This window comes from Podarcis raffonei, chromosome 2 (assembly GCF_027172205.1).
Source record: "Podarcis raffonei isolate rPodRaf1 chromosome 2, rPodRaf1.pri, whole genome shotgun sequence".
In the NCBI taxonomy this organism is placed as follows: domain Eukaryota; kingdom Metazoa; phylum Chordata; class Lepidosauria; order Squamata; family Lacertidae; genus Podarcis; species Podarcis raffonei.
This window is the reverse complement of record NC_070603.1, coordinates 46,090,469-46,108,156: the sequence shown is the minus strand read 5'-3', so window position 1 is coordinate 46,108,156 and position 17,688 is coordinate 46,090,469. Positions and strand designations below refer to the sequence as shown.

Genomic DNA, 17,688 nt, shown 5'->3' with positions numbered 1-17,688 from the left:
TCCTTCAAGTTTCTCCACAATATTTTCTTTCCCCCTCAGAATGGGAACAAGAAAAAGATTCTGAATTCTAGTCTGGGTAGTGATTTTCAAAAGAGCTGGTTTTGCTAGCAGACAATGGGCAGATATGAAAAAGGACAGATAAGGATATAGATAACAAGCTGAACAATGGGCTTCCCTGAGTGAGAGGGGAAAGGAAAAGAATAGGAAAATGGCACAATGAAAATTCCATTGCCATAGAAAAGGTTGTTCCAGTAACAAATTAGGCTACATGTGGTAGGTAGTTGTGCATTAGGACCAGTACATACTGTCAGATGCAACAGGAATTTCTATTGTCATAATCCAGCCTCAACTAGGGTGGATAGCTGAGAATATTTCTGTTTCATTTCAGTTTTAGGTGTGTCTAATCATAAGTCTGTTCTGGCCCATTTTCTGCAGATTTTTGTTTTATATTTTAAAATACACAGACAAAGCAAATTCATTTAAATGATATGCATTTTTTACTTTAAAATGCACATTTTGTATATTTTTCTATTAATTCCCCCCTAAAACACAATTTGGTATGCATTTTGCACTCATTTTCCTTGTACAATATGCACACTTGCATTCACTTTTTTAACCAAAACTGCACTGCAGTTTCAACAGTCCCATTGTTAACTGTGTTCTAATCCACAGTTGGAAAATTAGTCTGGACCACTTTATAATGTGGATTAAATGAAATTCTCCTCCATCAAAGCATAAGGTCATAGAATTCAAGAGTTGGAAGGGATCATGAGGGTCACCACCGTGCAATGCAGGAATCTTTTGCCCAATGTGCGTCTCAAACCCATGACTTTGAGATTAAAAGTCCCTTGCTCTACCAACTAAGCTATGTATGACAATGAAAATCCAGAAGCCCCTATACAATCTAGCAACAAACATAGATGGATTGTCATGCTGCCCATTTGCCTTGTGCCACACATTTATTCAAACCTCTGCACGTAGCCTACATCAATATATGTGGAACTCATATCATCACTCTCTATGCAGTCTCTTGAAATAATGCAGGGTGGAGGGACTAGAACATGCATGCATTTGTAGAAGTACCCTCTGTACAGAAGGTCAGATCAATGTGCAAAGACCATACACAAGGCCAGAAAGTCCATGTTCTCTTAGACTGTTCATCCTCCCTATATTATTTTCTGCACAGAGTTAGAGAGCAGACTGTCTGCAACAGCAGGAACAAAAGAACAGCAGGAGCTCTACAAAAGTGTGGGATCATAACCATACCTTGTACTTTGTCTACAGATTAAAATAACAAATAACCTACTTTCAGCCCAAGTGGAGCTGTACTAGAGGGAAGAAAGAAAATTGAATCTGGAGTGGTAGGGAGCATGCTTTGCATGTAGGAAGACCCATATTCAGTCATATTATGAAGGGCCAGTGGGTGTGCTGGGAAGTTTTGATAGAATGAGCTATAGGGATAATTGATCTGACACATAATAGATCATACTTGTCAGCAGGAAAAGCACATTAAAGTTCCAGATTTGAGCACTGGGGTTTCCAAAAACAGGGGATGTATCAGAGGAAAGATGTCTGAAATCCAGGGGAACCACTGGAGAAGTGGAATATTTAATGCTGGGTGCCTCTACAGATTATGTTCAATTCTGCTGGGTGTCTTGAATGAACGCAGTCTAGGTTCAGCCTTCTGTCACATTAATAACATCCGCTGGAATCTCTTCTGAGTGGCAGTTTCTGTTGGGCTAGGCACATTCAAAAGGCTCTGGAACTCAAGATGCCAAAAATGAATCTGTCTCCAAACGCTGTGGACTCTGTTCTTCCGTAATCCATGCTTTTGACTATTCTACACACACCTTGCTTCTTTCACTCACTTGCCCTTCTTTGACCTTGCCTTGGATTTTCTGAAACTTGCAGCATTTTCTGATTATACAGCTACTTTTTCCAGATCTCCCTGATAGTTCCTGGTTCCTTGATGCTTCCCTGTTCCAAATTTTGCTGTTGTGGAGAACATGTAAGTGTTGCAACTTGTTGACACCACAGACATGGTAACACCTTGAGAGGATCATTCTCTCTTTCTAAATGTGAAGATTGTTGTTGTGTTACATCCCATTCAACAAATTGGTGTGAACCCATTTGTGGCTAATCATAGTTCTAACATAGATTTTTTAAATAACAAAATGGTCATGGCTGTTAAGTTAGTCGAAGGGTCTTGCAGATTTTAGAAATTCAGTGGAAGGGGACTGGCTTTTTCCCTTCATATAATTGTATATGTAGGCTGCCATCAATATATTACATAAATGCAACAGGAGGGGACTCAATGGTAAATGTGTGTTGGCCAGCAATGAGATGTATCACAGATTCTTTCCAGGAGGGAGTTATCAAAGAAAGTACTGCACCATACTCACAAATGCACCTGGATTATGTAGTTAAAGGGAAATGTTAGGAAGGCAAGTGTTGCAGATTCCTTTTTAAATGGACTGAAGTGTGATTTTTTGTGCTTCTGGTGTTTGATTGAAAGTATGAGAATGCATTTGGGAAGTCGCTGTTTGCAACTTGCTGGTATGGCTAGTTCCAAACATTTCCTTCCCTCCAATGGAGGAGCTGAATTTTCATGGTGGAAATTCACCTTTCCAAGTTTCCCGCTGGCTTGCTGCCCATCAAACTTCTGATCTTCAGTGAGCTCTCCCTCTTGATATGCCTGCACCAATGTGAGTTGGCCATTAAACTTCTGTGCATTGCACAGAAGACTCTGAGGGAGCACTCTTTGGTACCTTGAGGAAATGGCAAAATCTGTTGGGTTCTGCTGTTGCCTTTCACAAACTGAGAATGCAGTCTAGGATATGACATTGCCATTTCCTGTGCACATTGCAGGGGAAGATTTGGTAATTTCCCTTAGGGAAGCTGTTCAGTATTACTGATCTTGTTAAGAATCACTGTTAGGTTTCCAAGAAGCACTGTTGCTTTGGGGGGAAAAGTCTGAAAATCATTCTTCTGAGGCAGGGAGAGCACAAGAGATTCAACGAAACATAGGAGAGAGAGGAATGACAATGCATTTGTATGTCATACATGATATTAGAGCACTAGCTAAGATGTCCATTTATCTTTAGTGGCTATGATGCTCCAGATGAAACCATCAACCATATGTAAATAGTGGCGTGTGAGGGAGATAATGTAAAACCACATATTGAAGTCACTTGACACTCATTCCCTTTAGAACTTGGCTGGGTTCTTCCATACTTCCTTTACAGACACTACCTGTTATGACAAGCACTCTGTTTTCACTATGACCCTCCACTGCGCAATGGCGTTTGCAGGACATTTAGACTCATAAACACTCCTGCACCTAAAGAGCTCTGCTGTGAATTAAATGGCAATTTGTGCATGCATAAGTTTTGGTATGTGCTGAACAAAAGTGGATATACATAACTTAATGGGGGAGTTGCCTAACTAAAAAATGTAGCTTTTAACAAGTACTTTGAATTCAGAAACACCATTGCGCTCTCTCTCTCTCTCTCTCACACACACACACACACACTCACACACATACACACACACACACACACACACACACAACACTTTTAATGAAGTCAGGAACTAAAAACTACTGTGAGGTTGAGTGCAGCCATTTTATTGGAAAAAAAACTATGGGTATGTGCATTTCTTTCTTTAAAACACATTAGACAAGGAGCAATTGATGATCAGGAGTTAGTTATAGCTTTCTATACATGTTTATTTCCAAAACTATACAGACATTGGAAAATTGTCCTTAGGTCTCTGTATTGGTTATTGTTAATTCTGCAGTGATAATATATATATATATATATATATATATATATATATATATATATATATATATAAAATTCCTCATTCCCAGTTGCAAACCTATTTGATATGAACTGGTGTTTTCAGTTTGTGACAATAAAAAAACGTTGGTTATATTTACATGTGCTTAACGTTGCATAATTGACCATTGTACAGGTGTTTTAAAACCATTAGCTACTGCTAAATGAATTTCAAGATTGACCCAAGTGGGTTTGGTTGTTATTTGAATACACATGTGCTACACAGATATGGTTTATTAAAGACACCCTCTCTTTCACTCCCCCATCACCACTTTTGTGTTTTTGCTGTTCATTTGCCTCTAAATCATGTTTTAGCTGTGGATATACTCTATATCATCATCAACCAACTGGGGTAGAGGAATACCACTGACCCCACACAAATCCATGGTGAACAGTGGGACTATATACTGGCAAAAATGAAAATGTCCCAACATCTGCTTGGAAAACAAATGTTTGCTGCATTTGTGAAAAAGCAAATATAGCAAGAGCTATATTTGGCTCTGGTTTATTCCAATGGATCATGCATCTCAGCAAAATATTCTAGGTGCAAATGATCGGCATTCAGAGTAGGGAATGATCAGTTGACTGCAAACAAATGCTTCAGAATACCGCAGCCAATCTTGTAGTACGTAATAATTGTAGTTTCAGTTGCTATGGAGAAATGAGGAATAAAACAGCAGCAAACACCTGGAGCTAATCTATAGACTAAGGTATTATTTATATTGGTCTTACTGATGTGCTCTGTCTATGGATCATGTTCTGTTCAACGTCTTAAGGCTTGTCTAACCTCTTACAGAAAGTGCTGTCTGTTCAAATCTTCCATGCATGAGGGAGAAGGCATTTCTGCCAGGAAAGAAAACGATGATTTTAATCCATGTTGTTTTCTGCTATAACAGCAAAGCCAGGGATATGAAATAAAATACAATATTGTATATGGTATCTTCGCTCCATTTATCCCCCCCCCAAAAAAAATAATAATTCTCCATGCACTAGACCCAAGTACTACAAGGTAGTGAAATATTTACAACATTTGTACATGTGCTTTTAGGGAGGTCACCCAAAAGTTCTATTTTTATTTGGATGTAAAGAAAAGCCATTTTCCCCTAGACTAGTTACATCGATCTGAAGTGAGAGATGACTCTTCCAAAAGGAAAAGCCCACAGAGGACAAAGATATCACATATTTATAGTGAATGCTCACAAACTGAATGGTATTTTTACCTTTGAACTGCTGCCACTGCATAATGCCCAAAATCTAATGGTCTGTGGGTCCTCTCGCTACGGTGCCTCTCAGATTCATTGGTATCGTATGTAATACTTGTTTCTTTTTTTGCTTATCGAATTTCTTAAAACGTTGACTGATAGCATTCAAACTACAACAATTTCATGGTAGCCTTAGACAATATATATGATATGATATTTACTGGGCTATGGCACTAAAGAATTCAGACCACTTTAGAAGTTCAGAGTTCCATGATGTGCAATGGATTCCTAAGTGACGCAGGGCTGATCCATCTCCTGCACATGTCAGGGAATGCTCTGTGTGCATAAAGGAGCGTGCGTAGAGTATTCCCAGGCACTGAAGAGAATGGGATGCTTCTTCTTGCAGGAAAGCCCACGAGTATGTTAAAAATTCCTCTCAAGTGCACTACAGCCATTGGAGCGGGGCGTCAGCTTGGATTTATACAGGTTACCCATCTCTCTAATAAATTCCAGGAGTAAGGCTCTTCTCACCCAATTTCTTTTCTACTTGTTTAAAGGTAAAGGTAGGACACCCAGTAGACCAGATTAAACAAACAGAATGCAGTTGGGAAAAATATACGGGCGTATGAGTCCATTTTGGCAATGCGGATGTGTATTCTTCCATGCCGCCAGGCTCCCGTTCGGCAATCCTCAAAGCAGCAGAAGAAACTTGCGCAGTCCTTGCCATCGAGACATTCATATCCATATTCTTCGTCCCGTTCTTGGAGGTGTGTGGCATTGTTCATTTGGATAGTAGCTGACCTGGGGCGGATATCGATTGTAGGTGCCTAGGACAAACGAGCAGCAAGAAGGGGCAGAGGGGAGAATGAGTGATTTGCTCGTTGCTACAATGTTCTGTTTCAACTAACATTTGATCCATCAAAATCGGTTGCTCTACATAATGTCAGAATGAGGGAGCCATGATGCTTAGATATGTTACAATGATGAACCTTTAATCTGGAACTTTCTCAAAGGAACAATTCAACACTCCATCTTTAAATTCCCATTTTACTTAACAGCATCGGTTTGGTTGGGTTTAATTCCAAATAGAAATGCAGAATAAAAAGTGCTGAGATTTGTTTAAGTGACTGCTTCATATAAGAAGGCAATCACAATTCTCCCTCCCCCACCCCATATCACTATTAAGTTGGGGGGGGGGGAGATAATTTAAATGCAGAATTCTTGAAAAATAATGCTTTATGTCCCTGCATGGCTAGGTAACTTAAATTGGTTAAGGGGAAGAGGATGCCACATAAGAATTATTTGAATATAGGTTAGGTGGGGCTCTATAATGATCTCTGCTATGAAGCACTCCTGACAACATGCAGCTCTTGATTAACAATGGTCCATTGACTAAAAGCTTCATAATGTCAACACAGTATACAGCAGCTGTACATGTAGAATCACTTGAATCACGTTTTACTGACAAACTATTTTGATCCTTTGGTGAACATACTGCACAAAACAGCAGCTGGCACACAAATGATCAAAAAGAGTGAATTGTTAAAATTAAGGCTGGAGTCAGAAAATTGTTTGAAACAAAGTAAAATTATAATTTTAATAAAGCTCTGATTTTGGCTCCCACCTGCCTTTTTTTTCTTTTCTTTTTTGCAAAAAACATAACCCAGAAGAACTAAGTATCTGCATTTCAGAATGAGGGATATTTGAAGTTGTTATACAGCTACCTGTATTTGCCATTTTGGATAGCAAATAATCTGAAGAGCTGAGGACAGCATCAAATGTAAGCAATGTATACCCTTTCAAAACTCTGAGCGTTTGTGTAAGAACAATATTGGCACCATTCCAATGGCATCTGATTGTTCATTGCAGATCTTTGAGAGATTTGAAGCTTGCATAACTTTAAATGAGATCATTAAGAGTCAGAACTGAGTTCTAAAAGGGTTTTTGTGGATTCTTGGTGTAGCTAGTGGATTGGATCCCATGAATAACTAAAAAAGAGAGCAGCACAAATGCTTTGGATATACTACTAGGCTCTCTTCATGCATGCGATCCAAACATGTTAAAATCCATTGAACTTATCATAAGTTCAAAACAGTAGTGAATTAGTGTTTGGGCTGCTGAATCAACTTCATGTTAATATCTACATATTAGCCATTCTACTTCACTGCAAGGTTGCTTCAAGTAGAATGCATAAATATCTAACAAGCCTTTACTGAAGCTATAGTTGTTCAATTCAGCAGTCACATGCAGTGGATTTCTATACCAAAAATATTATACCTTGAATGAAAACATCCGAAGAAGCTTTGGTTTTGTAGACAGAAAAAGAAAGAATCAGAGGTTTTTAAATTAAAGAAAGGTAGAGAGGGGGGAAAGGAGACAAAAAGTAGCATAAATTAAAGTTACTTTTCTAAACTATAGCAAGTCAAAAGAAATAGAAATAGAAAAAGGATTTAAGATAGAATTTTCTATAAGAACTTTAAAAGCGATTAACATGTAAAGAAGGATCTGAGTTAACAAAACTTGGAAATCCAATTTAAAATAGATTGACAGTTCAGGGTTCTGTGGTTTGTTCTGAGTTATTTCCATGGATAGGCAAACATACTGTGAGTAAGACAGTCAAATACTACCATTTTCTTTTCTGCTCCTCTAACTAAGGGGAAAGACCCACTAGTCTTGAGTAGATACTGTTTTTCTTCAAGGCCTATAGGCATTAGTTTCTACCCTTTTACCTTCCTAGTTCACAATATGGTGAACAAGGATTGCAGATTGTAGAACTATCTCTTGGTTCTTAAACTATTTGTTTAAGAGATTTATATATTGCCTTTTATCAATGATTTCAATGCAGATTACCCAAATTAAGACAACAGCATTAAAAGGGAGGAGGGACAGCATTGTGCTAACAGAACACCCTATAAAATAAATTATAATAGTAAGTGGTAGAAAAGAGAGAAGGGAGAAAATGCAGGCAGTAAAAAGAAAAGAGATGGGAATAAAGTGGCAGGGGGAAGAGATACAAGAAGAAATCATTCATATTTTGAAATTCAGATTGGTAATGTCCATACTCTCGACCTTCCTTCTGTCCTTAATACAATGCTTCTAGGACTCAACAGGTTTATAGGATCAGCAAGGAGACTTCTATGGGTACAGGTAGATCATCTTGAGGTAACTTCCCTGCTGCCATCTTTCAATATTAGCAAGGAGTCCAAGGACACCCACAAAGGCAGTGGGTCACATTCCTCAGATGCCCCACGTTACAGGCCTGCCTTCTAACCTCCACCACCCATGTATCTGTAGACACAATTCCAAAAGGCTACTCCTATCAGAAACTGTGGTGTGCCTTGGTGGGAACTGGAACAATACAAACACACATCTATAGTCTTGATTTGCCCTGTTATTTTCAGTCAACCAGAACTGTTCTCTGTGCCTGGGCTACAAAGCAGTTTGACCACAGCCTCAGAGTTCACAAGCCATCACCAAATGAGCTAGTTGATGAAAATACATGCTCCAAAAGAGAGGGACCATAATTCCAGGCAGATTAATTTTAAATGTTACATGCAGCCCAATCCTGTGCTGGAATTCAATGCAGCTTGCTCCCACAAAGTGTACCTAGGATTTAGTTTGTTCCCGTGGTTACAGCAATTAAACACAATAGAAGATATGCATATGAACAGAAAATGGACCAAATAAAAGTGGTCAATTTTCCTGTCACTAACAGTTAAGCTTCCTTTAACTGTGAGATTTGATGTATAGCTATTTGTCAGATTTTGTCACTCAGTCTTGATACTCTTCTGGAATCTGGTACTCTGGTATTCTGGTATTCTGGCACTCTTCTGGAATCTGGCTATCAAAGCCAACCCCGGTATAAAAAAGGATCATGTGAACCTGATCAGCCATTTCCTTTCTTTCCCTTCCCTGGTCATCAAGCAAACCTTCTATGGTTTCCACTTCTAATACAGCTACAGGACAACAAAATGCTCATTTCTGGGAAACATAATTAAAATGTGGGTTATCAGTTGGTGTAGTAATAAAAATACATACAGGGTTTTTCTTCTTTTTGTCTTTATCCTTGCTTGGCTTTCTGTTACTGACAAAATAGTGAAGAGTCCCATACTCCACCAGGGCAGAAAAAACAAAAATAAAGCAAACTGATACAAAAAGATCCATTGCTGTCACATAAGAGACCTTGGGGAGGGATTTGCGAGCGATCGTGCTGAGGGTGGTCATTGTCAGGACAGTTGTGATACCTAGGAAGGGAACAGAAAATACAGTACTACTTCAGGGTTCTCCCTTGCGTAGAGGAGCTGTGCGGCATACGCTGGCATGAGCAGAAGGCCCTTTCACACTGCTGCTGAATGCACAACACCACAATCCTCTCCCATATGCTTCAACACATGAGGCATTCCTTATACTGCTTAATTCCACATTAACATTCAGCTCCCTCATTGTGAGTCCCTATGGAATGCTCCTGGTTTCTGTGGGATTAGAACAATCAGCTTGCCTCAATATGGTCAGAAATGTGCTTATATAAACCAATAAACTGTGAGGTTCCCCTGAGAAATGCAAGCAAAAGTCTCAGTGCTTCAGGATGAGGTGAGCAATGCATCATAATAATACCCTTGGGTTGCATGCTGCCTCTCTCCTCGGGCATCTCCAAAGTGTTTACAGATATTGATTAACTGAGCTTACAAATAGGCCTCTTTCACTTAAGATCTATGTAGGACCACTGGTCCATGTAAACATCTCACTCGAGTGTGCTTCAAGGGATAAGGAGTGTCACAATATTGTAAATGGCAATGTTTATCACACTGGGCAGCATTTGCGCATAGCAGTGATTGAACTAAAAGTGCTGGATTTTCCATTTCAGTTGCACAGAAGGATGTAGTTACATCAGCTTCAACTGTTCCATTACTCCTGCTAAGTATCAAAGGTTGGCTGTGATTTCATGACACGGAGCTACTGTATCCATAGACAAAGCAGAGGGCCCAATTTCATGAATTGGAAAAACTAGGCCTAGAAACACTCTGGGATTCTCTAAAGGTCATTTTAATTCTACTGAAACACCATGGAAATAATTTTGTTCACTACAATAACATGAAATAAAGCAGGCATTCCAGTCACACAGTGGGATGCCCAGTTTATGTATGAATTGGCCCCAGATCCTGACAGTTTGGATCCATGTGCACAGGGAATGGTCATAATTCAGTATAGGAACACAAACAATCAGAATAAAGAGAAGCCATGACCTACCCAAAGATGTTCTGGCTGGGACGGCATCCTTATTAATCCAGAAAGAGACCCAAGATAGCACTACAATGAGTGTGCAAGGGATGTAAGTCTGAATGGTGAAGTAGCCCATCCTTCTGCTTAGATCAAAGTAGACTGCCATGACCACATAATCTCCTGTAAAATATATGTTATGCAAGGTGATAGGGCTTAAGGTGTAATAGTCATTCCTCAGTCATGATTTTTCTGTAATTTTCACTGGATGGTATTCAGTTAAGTTTTATTCATAGTAAACGTATCGAAATTTATGAACCTAATTAATCATGTTCATTAAATCCAATGGAGTATAGCCTGGTTTAATGTCACCCATTGTGTTCAGTGAGGGTTATTCCCAATTAAATCTGCAAAGGTGTTCAACCTTAATCTGCCGTCTAAAGGTCAGTAAATAAGGCACTAGACTGTTCCTCTGCTCACCCCAGGAAAGGCCCTACTGTTGAACACCACAGAAAAGATTCACAACTCATGCTTTCTTCAAGGCAAAGAATTGAACAGGTGTCTCTTTAAAACTAAAGGTAGTGCTTTATTGACTGGAAGGAATGCAGTGAAACTTCTTTGAGGTTACTGTGCTGTGCTTGGTACAATACAACACAGCACAATAAAGCAACATGCTTGCCTCATGTCAGAACACACAGCAAATGTTAATTCATTAGAATTATTTTAATAATAAACTTCCCGGCTTTGAGCACTGACATTTGGCATGCCTATTGTTCGACTATAGAAGCAACCCAGATAATTGCATACCAGCATAAGCAATCATAGTCCAAATTTACTACAACAAAATATTTGCATTTAACTTTGTTCAGTGCATGTCACTGCTTGATTTTTGTTTACTTAAAAATGTTCTGCCGTTGCTTTCCACCACTGGGCTTTTTCCAAAGGACTCTGAGGATGTCTACTAAACTTATATTTAAGCCAACATTTAGAGGATTACACAGTTAATTCATGGATATATGAATGAAAGGGAGAGAGACTGAGTAGGGGGTTACCCAAAGGTTGATTGGGATCTACTAATAACTCTCTGGGTGGTCTGAAGTAGATTGACGTGAATTTCTGACTCTAAGTGGATGAAATGTTTAAATGAAGAAAATGGAGATAGGTAGGGAATAGATATAAAGAAAGGCACAAAGAAATGCAGGATGGGGAGAGTAACCAGGACTAAACAAAAATATGTGGGAGCCATGTAAACTCAAATTATTTTTTGGTACTCAGAAAGTTCAGAACCCAGGGATTCATTCTAAGTCTGTGTATCTTTCTTCTCCCCCCTCCCCAACCTGGCTGCCATTGGTGGATCTTAAGGCTCAAGTAAAACATGAAGTAGATCCCACAAGCCTGAAATCTGCCAACCCCCAAGATAGAGCATAGTGCAATACAGAGAATGTGAGTCACACTTAAGGTTCATTAAATTAACTCACATTAATTTTTCTTGTGGATTTCAATGGGACTTAGTTACCACTTTATATGTTGATATTGAGACCTATTTCAGAATGCTATCTCTAAATGTCTATCCTCAGCCCTTTGGCCACCTCATGTGCTATTAGTTCCAGGTTGTAACCCCTTTCAGTACTTGTGCTAAAGTGGCTCTATGGATATATATATATATATATATATATATATATATATATATATATATATGCATAATAAATGGCTCCCAAAGCTTCCCTCAGAAACACTGCACTCTGAAATTAACAACACAAGCTCCCATGGGAAACTGAGTTTTCCTGCTCCGTGAATTAGTCACACTGAGCCTTAGGCTTATATGCCCCCTTTCTCTCTTCTCTTCTCTTGCATACCAGAGGTGATTGGAAGCTCTCCTTTTAACTTCCATCTTTTCTATCAGAAGGAGCTGCTTGTGGACTCGATATGTCCCCAAGGTTTTTAATGCCCCCCCAAGACCCCCCCCCATAATTTGGCAGTGCTGGCACACTTCTTAACAAACTGCTGTGCCTTCTTCACTTCAGACTTCTTTGCTTTTTAGTGTTAAAGGTCCCTCCCCCAGACTGATTTTGTATGTGTGTGGGGATGTGTGTGCGCTTTCTTATACTCATATACATTACGGCACAACTATATGACATCCAAAGATGTGTCATGAGCATGTGCAGACAGTGTAAAAAATGTGGGATATTCTGTAGAACCCAAGATGGGAGAGTCACAGGACATTGTGGTCCCAGTACCATCCATGGAGTGGCTATAGTTATGGTGTTAATGAACAAACTCAAGCAGACAACAATCTGGATTAAAAATGGCCACAACCTTATTGATCCCAACTGTAGGTGGATTTTTGCTCATGCATTGGGTGAATATCCATTCCAGCCTCCTGCCAGAGGGCTGAAGCTTTTAACAGTGTTGCGCCAAGGATTATGGGCTCCCCAAAATAGCAGTCTATGGACGTGGCCATCCTCAGGCTGCCACTGGAAGCTCTATGGCCCATCTACCCCACATTTGGCTTCTGGACAGGGATTTGCATCAAGACTCCTCTAATGGGGTACACTGAATACGCCACTGGATAAGGTCTGGGTGATGCACCACTTCACCCAAAAGCTTGATGACTAGGATTCCACCCAATGCCTTAACCACCAAAAGTTGTGACATTTTGCTTTGGAGAAGGCAAAACCTCCAGATAGGCCAATCTCTCTGCAGGCAAATTCCTTCCTGGCTCCAGATATGGCAACCATTAGCAACCAGAGCAAGGTCAGATGGTACAAGGAGGCAAAAACACGGTTAAACAAGAAACCTAGGAAACAAATATGGTTAAACCAGAAACCTGAGAAGCAAGTTATAGTGAATATACATGATAAAACAAATGACCTAGAATGTAACAAAAAGGGTAAAAGGGTAAAATTACAGGAGCATGGGAGGGTTTGCTCTTCTGATGATTGTGCTGAAGGAGTCAGTGTCACTGGTGGACCAGAGCAGGAGAAACCAACTCACAAGGCTCTGCCCACTAGTGGGATGATCCTGACTGGCTCATTTAAATACAGAATTTTGGCAGGCAGTCCTGCCCTGCAGTTCAGCCAGCTGAGGAAATTCCCAACGGCTGGTTGAGATTGTGTGTGACAGCTGCCAGGGACAGTGGCCAATCCACGAGGGGCTGCAACAGTCGCCCCCCGGGAGAAGGCAGAAGTGGCCATTCTCTCCCACTGATTCCTTGAAGGGCCCTGAGAGAGAAACAGTCCCAGGAGCTCCTACCAGAAGCTCCCACTATCTAAAGGGGGCTTTGTGGTGGAAGGCTGAGTATAGTACAGATGTAGCCCAGAGAGGCTGCTGCACAGCAATGCCCATATATCTGCAACCCTGGAAGAAAAATACACATCAAAAATTTCTGGGCATCAAACCACCACCTCCACTGTTAAAAGAAAATAACCAATTAGAGTTAACCAATGAATTTTGCTTCTAATAGCAAGACTAGCATCTTAAATGTTAATTTAGCTAATGTGTACAAACATGAATAAAAATCTGGAATCTTTTTTTTTGCAAGCTTGCAAAAATCTATCATTTGCCCGATAATAAATGTTGGAAATGTAAAGAAAATGAAGGTACATTCTTTCACCTTTGGTGGACGTGCCCAAGGATTAAGGCTTTCTGGGAGATGATATATAATGAAATGAAAAAGGTATTTAAATATACCTTCCTGAAGAAACCAGAGGCCTTTCTCCTGGGCATGGTCGGCCAATTGGTGCCAAAGAAGGATAGAACTTTCTTTATGTACGCTACAACAGCAGGAAGAATACTCATCGCAAAGTATTGGAAAACACAAGATTTACCCACCCTGGAAGAATGGCAGATGAAAGTGATAGACTATATGGAACTGGCGGAAATGACTGGCAGAATCCGAGACCAGGGAGAAGAGTTGGTGGAAGAAGATTGGAAAAAAATTAAAGACTATTTGCAGAAACATTGTAAAATTAATGAATGTTAAAATGATGTTGGATTGAAATCAAGTGGCCTTAGCAACAAGGTTAACAAGAATATGTAAAAATGGATTGATATTGGATGAAAATATAAAGTTATAATATGTTGAGATATAGAATTAAGATAAAAAGAAAGAGGGTAAGGATTTGCTGAATTAACCATGTGAACGGGAATACAAAAAAGGGAGGTGTGAGGAGGTCGGGGAAATAAGTAAACGAAATTTAAGATATGAAAAGATTGATTTGTTTTTAACTGTTATTTATTTATTTATTTATTGTACTTTGTATTTTTTTTCTATGTATTTTTGTACTTTTTGTATTTTTCCTTTTTTCTTTTTTCTTTTTTATTCTGTAACTTACTTTCTTTTGTAAAACCTTAATAAAAATCTTTTTTAAAAAAAAAATAAAAAAATAAAAATCTGGAATCAAGCTATTTAGATGGGCTCTGTTCAAAGGCAACAGGAGTTTGCGCAGCACAAACGGCTTTTCATGGGTTAGGAGTTTCCCTTGTTTGCTTCAGGAATAAATGGTGCCAGGACAACAGATGGATGGGGAAAGGAATGAAGAGAAATCTGTGATGCATGACCTAAATTGGTTCAAAGTTTCCCGTGTGGTTTATCAACTGTTCCTTAAGGACTGATCAAATGTTTAACAGCTGGAGTAAACATGGGTCACTGTTTAGATGATAACTAGTAGACACAATGTTATTGGCACAGTTGACAATGGCCACATGGCATGTAGAAACCCAGATACACACCAGCTGTCCTAACAAACCATGCTCTTTACAGGGAGGAAAAGAGAATGATTTAGAGTGGACATGCTGCTTAAATTCAGGATTGGCTGAATTAAATGTGTTGTGGCAAAATATTCTTATTTAGGGGGGTGCGGGATTAGTATCCTTTCCTCTTTCATTATTGTATCTTGTAGTATCTGCTAAGAATTTGAGCAAGTCTATATTTCAAATGATGCATCTTCAGCATTTGAACCTGCTGTGGTGCTTTATATAAGCACTCGATAATAGTAAGGCACCCAGCGCCTCTGAAATTGTACAACTGGCAAGTGATGGCACATCTTGTCAGCTGTATAAGTAAGAAATCTGCCCACAATTAGCACAGGCCCCATGTATAGCATCATGAATTAGCTCTATCTTCTCTGTCCTTTCCAAACATTCATTTCCATGCCACAATTAGAGTTTCACTACATAATGAAGTCAAGCACAATTGCATCTTTAACAACGCTTGCTCCAGAGTTCATTTATGTCAGATTCTCTTTGGGATGAAGCTACCTGCTAGGAACCCAGAAATCCCAACTATATTTTATGACTAATTCTGTATGTGTATCGTGCTGGTGAATGAGTCAGAGATGATCAAACATGTTCAATTCATGAGTGGGAAGCGCATGTATGTCCCAATCTTGGTTCATCCTATGGTTACAGAATCACAAATCAAATTGCTGTGGAATCCAATGGGGGCAGTGCAATGCTTTGTACATAAGACTTGGTGGGCAGAGGTTATTCCAGAGAATCACTCTGATATGAAATGACATTTCATTTTTTAAAATTAGTGTGACTTTTACTGCTTAAGTGCAATTAAGCATTTGGCATTTCACCATTGTTTGTAGCTCCATCCTATTGAAATTAAGGAGCAATGTATGTCTGTGCATTTTATTCCAAAAGTAAATGCTATCTGTTCTGACATTATGCTGGTACCATTCTTTAGCAAGTTATAACTCACCTCTAGTTACCCTTTAGACGTAAGCTGACAGCTAGAGACCTACAGTTAAAATGCAACCTTATATCTATTACCAAAGGGTACAATACAGTCAGCAGCTCTTTACATGCTCACAAGGTCTAGGACATCTCAGCATATCTTCTAAATCCACTTCAATGAGTGAATTAATGTTTTCTCTTTGCACATGATCCTTGGAAGGGAATATATGGAAGTGTACTGGGAGACTTGCTCACTTTAGCTTTCTATATATGCCTATGTAAGACACCACTTGTGAATCTTTGGAATGTAAATGTGAACAGTAAACATACATACACACAATTCCCAAGAGTAGGTGTAGGGGTGTAAGGGTGTGTGGGTGTGGGTGTGGGTGCACACACTCTTTAAATGTTTTTGTCATTTTAGTTCTGAAAGGCTTATAAAATGGCTGCTATGCAAAATACAGCTTTTATATTTTACCAAAACTTTTAGCATATAATGTAGTTAACTGGGACATAATTAAAATAAGTAAGCCGTTGTCATTTAGAAAAGTAGCACAGTGCCTATCTGGGGATTAGCAGAGACTTGTCAGGAAGATGTTTGGTATTTGGGATTAGCATCTATGAGAAGAAAAAGCACTGATGGAGTAGACTGAAGTACCTCAGGAGGTACCATTACACACCAAAGTGTAAATAATCTGCAAATGAAGATGCATCTGCTTCCTTTTCCTTTTATTTCCTCCTCAGTAAGCTACCACTGTGGAGGAGAGCAGTATGTTTTTTTCATTTGAGCTGTTCAGACTGGTTGAAAGATTGGCTTTCCAATTAACCTGCAGAGTTCACTATTATACCAATAATATTCAAGGAAATTGCTCTGCGGTTGTGAATAAATGAGATTTTAGAACAGAAGCATTTCCTCTGTATGTAACCTAGGATGCAAAAACGTCTTCCAAAACTGGAGCCAAAGTTCTGACAGTTCAAACTCTCAGTTCTTGTATCTTGTAAATGCTCTGGGGAAAAATGTACTCCATCTCACTCCCACACCCTCCATATCCTCTCATGGGACTTTCACTTCTGTGGTCCATTAGGATTTGTACCATGGGATGCATCTTGGAAAGAGTAATCCAAAATCAGATTCCACCTCTCCACCACTGTAGAAAATTTATGGCCCTTGTCCTACTGATGCTGGAGCATAAACACTTCTAAGGCTGAAAATGGATCATTCTGGCAAATGAACCTGAAAGATCCAATGCCTTAAAAACACACACAGAGAGAGAGTGAAAACTACAAGAGCTGCTGTAGCTTATTCCCTTTGTGCCCAGTGGGAGGCAGATTTGTTGCTGCTTGAGAAAGAAAGAAAGTAAGAAAGAAAGAGTGAGTAAAGGGGTAAAGGGAGGGAAATATCCAGTGTGTTTTTGGCCTCTCAGATCCTCCATCAGAGAATTTCAAATACAGAAGTTAAGTCTCTTCTACTCAGAGGGAGGAAAGAGGAAACAGTAGAATAAAAGGTTGAACATTGTGTATTGAAACTCCCTGATGGAAGACCTGAGAGGTCCCAAGTGCCTTGGATGTTAAGCTCTTACTCTGTCATGTTGCTCCTTGCTCCCACTCCTACCCCCATTGCCTGGGGTTTCCCCCTTTTTGTTACTTTCCTCCACCTTTTCCTCTTTTCTTAATAGTGTAAGAGCTCCCCTCCACCTGCTGTTCCACCCTGGCAGCTCTGAATGAGGTGGAAGAACTGCCTTTGGCTT

The 17,688-nt window shown here is 39.5% G+C and overlaps 1 protein-coding gene across 2 annotated transcripts in view; it reads right to left on the bottom strand.

Moving 5' to 3' along the window:
* Window positions 1–4,796: 4,796 nt before the first annotated feature.
* The window catches only part of GABRG2 (gamma-aminobutyric acid type A receptor subunit gamma2), a 62,271-nt gene continuing 49,379 nt past the window's right edge, over window positions 4,797–17,688 (bottom strand). The window contains exons 7-10 of one of the 2 annotated variants that reach the window (XM_053376471.1): window positions 10,289–10,441; window positions 9,080–9,285; window positions 7,319–7,342; window positions 4,797–5,868 (exon numbers count right to left, since the gene is read on the bottom strand). In XM_053376471.1, coding sequence (XP_053232446.1) covers window positions 5,593–5,868; window positions 7,319–7,342; window positions 9,080–9,285; window positions 10,289–10,441 — 659 coding nt within the window. In that variant the 3' untranslated portion in view covers window positions 4,797–5,592. The remainder of the gene's footprint in view (window positions 5,869–7,318; window positions 7,343–9,079; window positions 9,286–10,288; window positions 10,442–17,688) is intronic. The other variant, XM_053376472.1, reaches the window with a different exon arrangement.